The following is a 2,918-nucleotide window of genomic DNA, read 5'->3' on the forward strand; positions in this document are numbered from 1 at the left end:
ACGGATATTTATTCGAACTATTTGGACGCTTAACTGCATACGCAAGCACATCCATATTGGAGCTAAGGTATAAAATGATGCCGTAATTTTGTTAATATTTTTTATATTGATGTACTGTTGTGAATAATGTGCATGCCGCTGCAAATATTATTATTTGTAAATAAATTATTTTTATCGTATGATATGAAAAATTATATAAAGCCGGAAGAAATTAAATGTTTTACTCATATGATATTAAAATGTTATTATCGTACTATTATGTTTAGTGGTTGTTTGGATAGCGAGTAATTACCCTCGGTTTTGTCATAACCTGTTGTAAGAAAATTTTGTAGAAAACCATTTTTTACTAATAGTCGTTTTTCCAAAAGCTCAGTTTTTGCATGTTACGAGAACCAGTTTAGGATATTTTTGGGGTAGTTAGAGAAAAGCAAACAGAGTTTTAGTTTGTTACGCTCGTAGACGAGTTTGAGAAAAAATAGATCTTTAAATACCCGTTAACCAAACAACCCCTTAAAGTCTAAGCAAATGATTCTAAAAACAAACCGAATATTTGTAACGAAAATACGGTTATTATTTTAGTCGTATAATATGTAAATGTTGTCATCGTTACTAAATGTTCAGCTACTAATTATTTGAAATGTAAACATGTATGTTGGTTAGGTACTATGGAAAATTTAGTAGTGTACTATTGGAACGTCTTACGCGACGGTCCTTTCGGGGTGGATGTGTCCTTCTACGAGTCGACTACAGTTGTAGTGAGAGACATGGTCAACGTGGGTTACGCAGCAGTTAGAAGGTGCATCCGAGCGGTGTTTGGCCCAGGGATGCAGGGGGAAAAATGACAATGGAGACCTTCGTCGTTGACGGAGGAAATGATGGGACAGTTGCCCGTTGGAGTTTGCGGCCTGTCACAGGTGATCAGTCGTGGGGGTCGTACATGAGGTTTGCAAGCAATCCCAATAACTCAATGTATGGTCAGCTGATGGTGTATGTGGAGTTCATTTCAGTCACTGATGTTGCCGGATGCAGTAGCAGGGGTGGTGAGGTCGAGTTGGCCATCACATCAGCCCCTAGCGTCGGCCCATCGGAACCGACGGGCGGCTAGCCTGTGTATGACACATGATATTGGTCTGCGGCCGAACACGTGGAGGGATTGCCGGAGGCGCTAGATGATGATGATCATTCTTCTGCGTCTTCCGAGTCAAGCAAAGAAGAAGATGTTCCTCCTCAGAGGGCGGTCGCGGCGGCACTGCAACCTGGGTTTTTACAGGATATGAGCATCACCAATTAATTTCACTCTGCTTCTGGCCTAGGAGCGGGGAGCCTGGAGGTTCGGCAAGTTTTCCCAGACAAGAAGTCTGCTTACCAGGCAATGGGTAGCTATGCAATCGGCATCCACCGCCAGCATAGAGTGAAGCAGTCTGATAAAACAGAGTTGAAGGTCATATGCATCCACACCGTGAAAGGTTGCCGCGGAAGAGTTCTCGCTAGACTGAAGCCTGGGGTATGTCAGTCATGGCATATCACAAAAATAGTGGAGCATACCTGTGAGCAAACTGGGACTCTTTCAAATCACTGCAATGTGAAAGCAAGATATGTGGCACAGACGATGGAAACGATTGTGCAGGGAAGTCTCAACATTAGTGTTAGGGCTCTACAAAAAGATGCAGAAGATCAAATTGGCTTCCCTGTCAGCTACAGCAAGGCTAGGCGTGCAAAGGAAAATATATTCAAGAACTTGTATGGTACCTATAAGGAGGCCTATTCTTATGCCCCCAGAATGCTTCATCAGATAGCAAGTGCTAATAGGGGGACTCAAGTTTGGCGGAGAGAACGTCCAAACCCAATGAACCCAGGTGAGCTAATCCTGGACCGCTTATTCTGGGCATTCACCCAGACTATACAAGCCTTTAGGCACTGTCGCCCGGTATTATCAGTTGATGGTACCTTTCTCACTGGAAAGTACAAGGGCACACTATTGGTGGCAATTGCAGCGGATGCAAATAATCAGCTTCTTCCTATTGCATATGCACTGGTCGAGAGCGAGAACAAAGATAGCTGGTTGTGGTTCCTGAGCTGCGTGAAGATGGGTGCCGTGAAAGAGTGTGAAGGTGTTTGCATCATCTCTGATCGCAACACTGAATTATTAAGCGCTCTTGACATAATTAAGGCGTCGGAAGAAGAGTGGGGCTGGCCCGATCTAGAGGGAAGGTGGTGCATGAGGCATTTGGCAGCAAACTTTTACTCCAAATTCAAAAACAAGAATTGGTTCAAGTTATTCAAGAGGATGTGCATGCAAAAAACTGAAGCCAAAATGAATGCGATCTGGGTAGGTATCAATAGTGAGATCGAACGCGCGGCCTTGCCGCAGTGAGAAGACCGGAAGGGTCGTAGGACGCCCATAAATTTGAGCCAGTGGATCTGCAAGAATTACCCTCATTTGGACAAGTGGGCGCAGGCTCACAACACCGGGGCTCGGTATGGAATAATGACTAGCAACATGCCAGAGGTGTACAATGGTGTTCTTAAAGGGGTGCGAGCACTGCCTATCACAACCCTAATTGAAGAAACTTGGAACCGGACCCTGTCATACTTTGCAGATAGGGTCACCGTCGCCAAAGCACAAGTTGAATTGAACAAGCCATAGTCCGAGAAGATGCAAAGACATTTGGACGAGAAAGCAAAGAAGTCCCAAAGTCATGGTTGCAGGAAAGTGGACGCACTTAGGAATAAGTGGGAGGTCAATGTGCGAGCCAAGTACGTTAAGGGTCACAACAGAGGATCAAAAAAGCAAGCTGTCATCCTCGTCCCAACGTCTTGTGAGTGCACTTGTAACAAGCCCAAGCTTGAGGGCTACCCTTGCAGTCATGTGCTCCGGGCGGCTGTTGATCAAAAAATCAGTGTCAAGCCATACATAT

General features: G+C 44.7%; 1 protein-coding gene across 1 annotated transcript; it reads left to right on the forward strand.

Moving 5' to 3' along the window:
- Nucleotides 1-1,372: 1,372 nt before the first annotated feature.
- On the forward strand, nt 1,373-2,374 carry LOC109770427 (uncharacterized). The gene has a single exon (XM_020329132.1). The coding sequence runs from the start codon at nt 1,373-1,375 to the stop codon at nt 2,372-2,374; it is 1,002 nt and encodes a 333-aa protein (XP_020184721.1).
- The last annotated feature ends 544 nt before the right edge of the window (nt 2,375-2,918 follow it).

The sequence above is a fragment of the Aegilops tauschii genome, chromosome 3 (assembly GCF_002575655.3).
Source record: "Aegilops tauschii subsp. strangulata cultivar AL8/78 chromosome 3, Aet v6.0, whole genome shotgun sequence".
NCBI classification, from domain to species: domain Eukaryota; kingdom Viridiplantae; phylum Streptophyta; class Magnoliopsida; order Poales; family Poaceae; genus Aegilops; species Aegilops tauschii.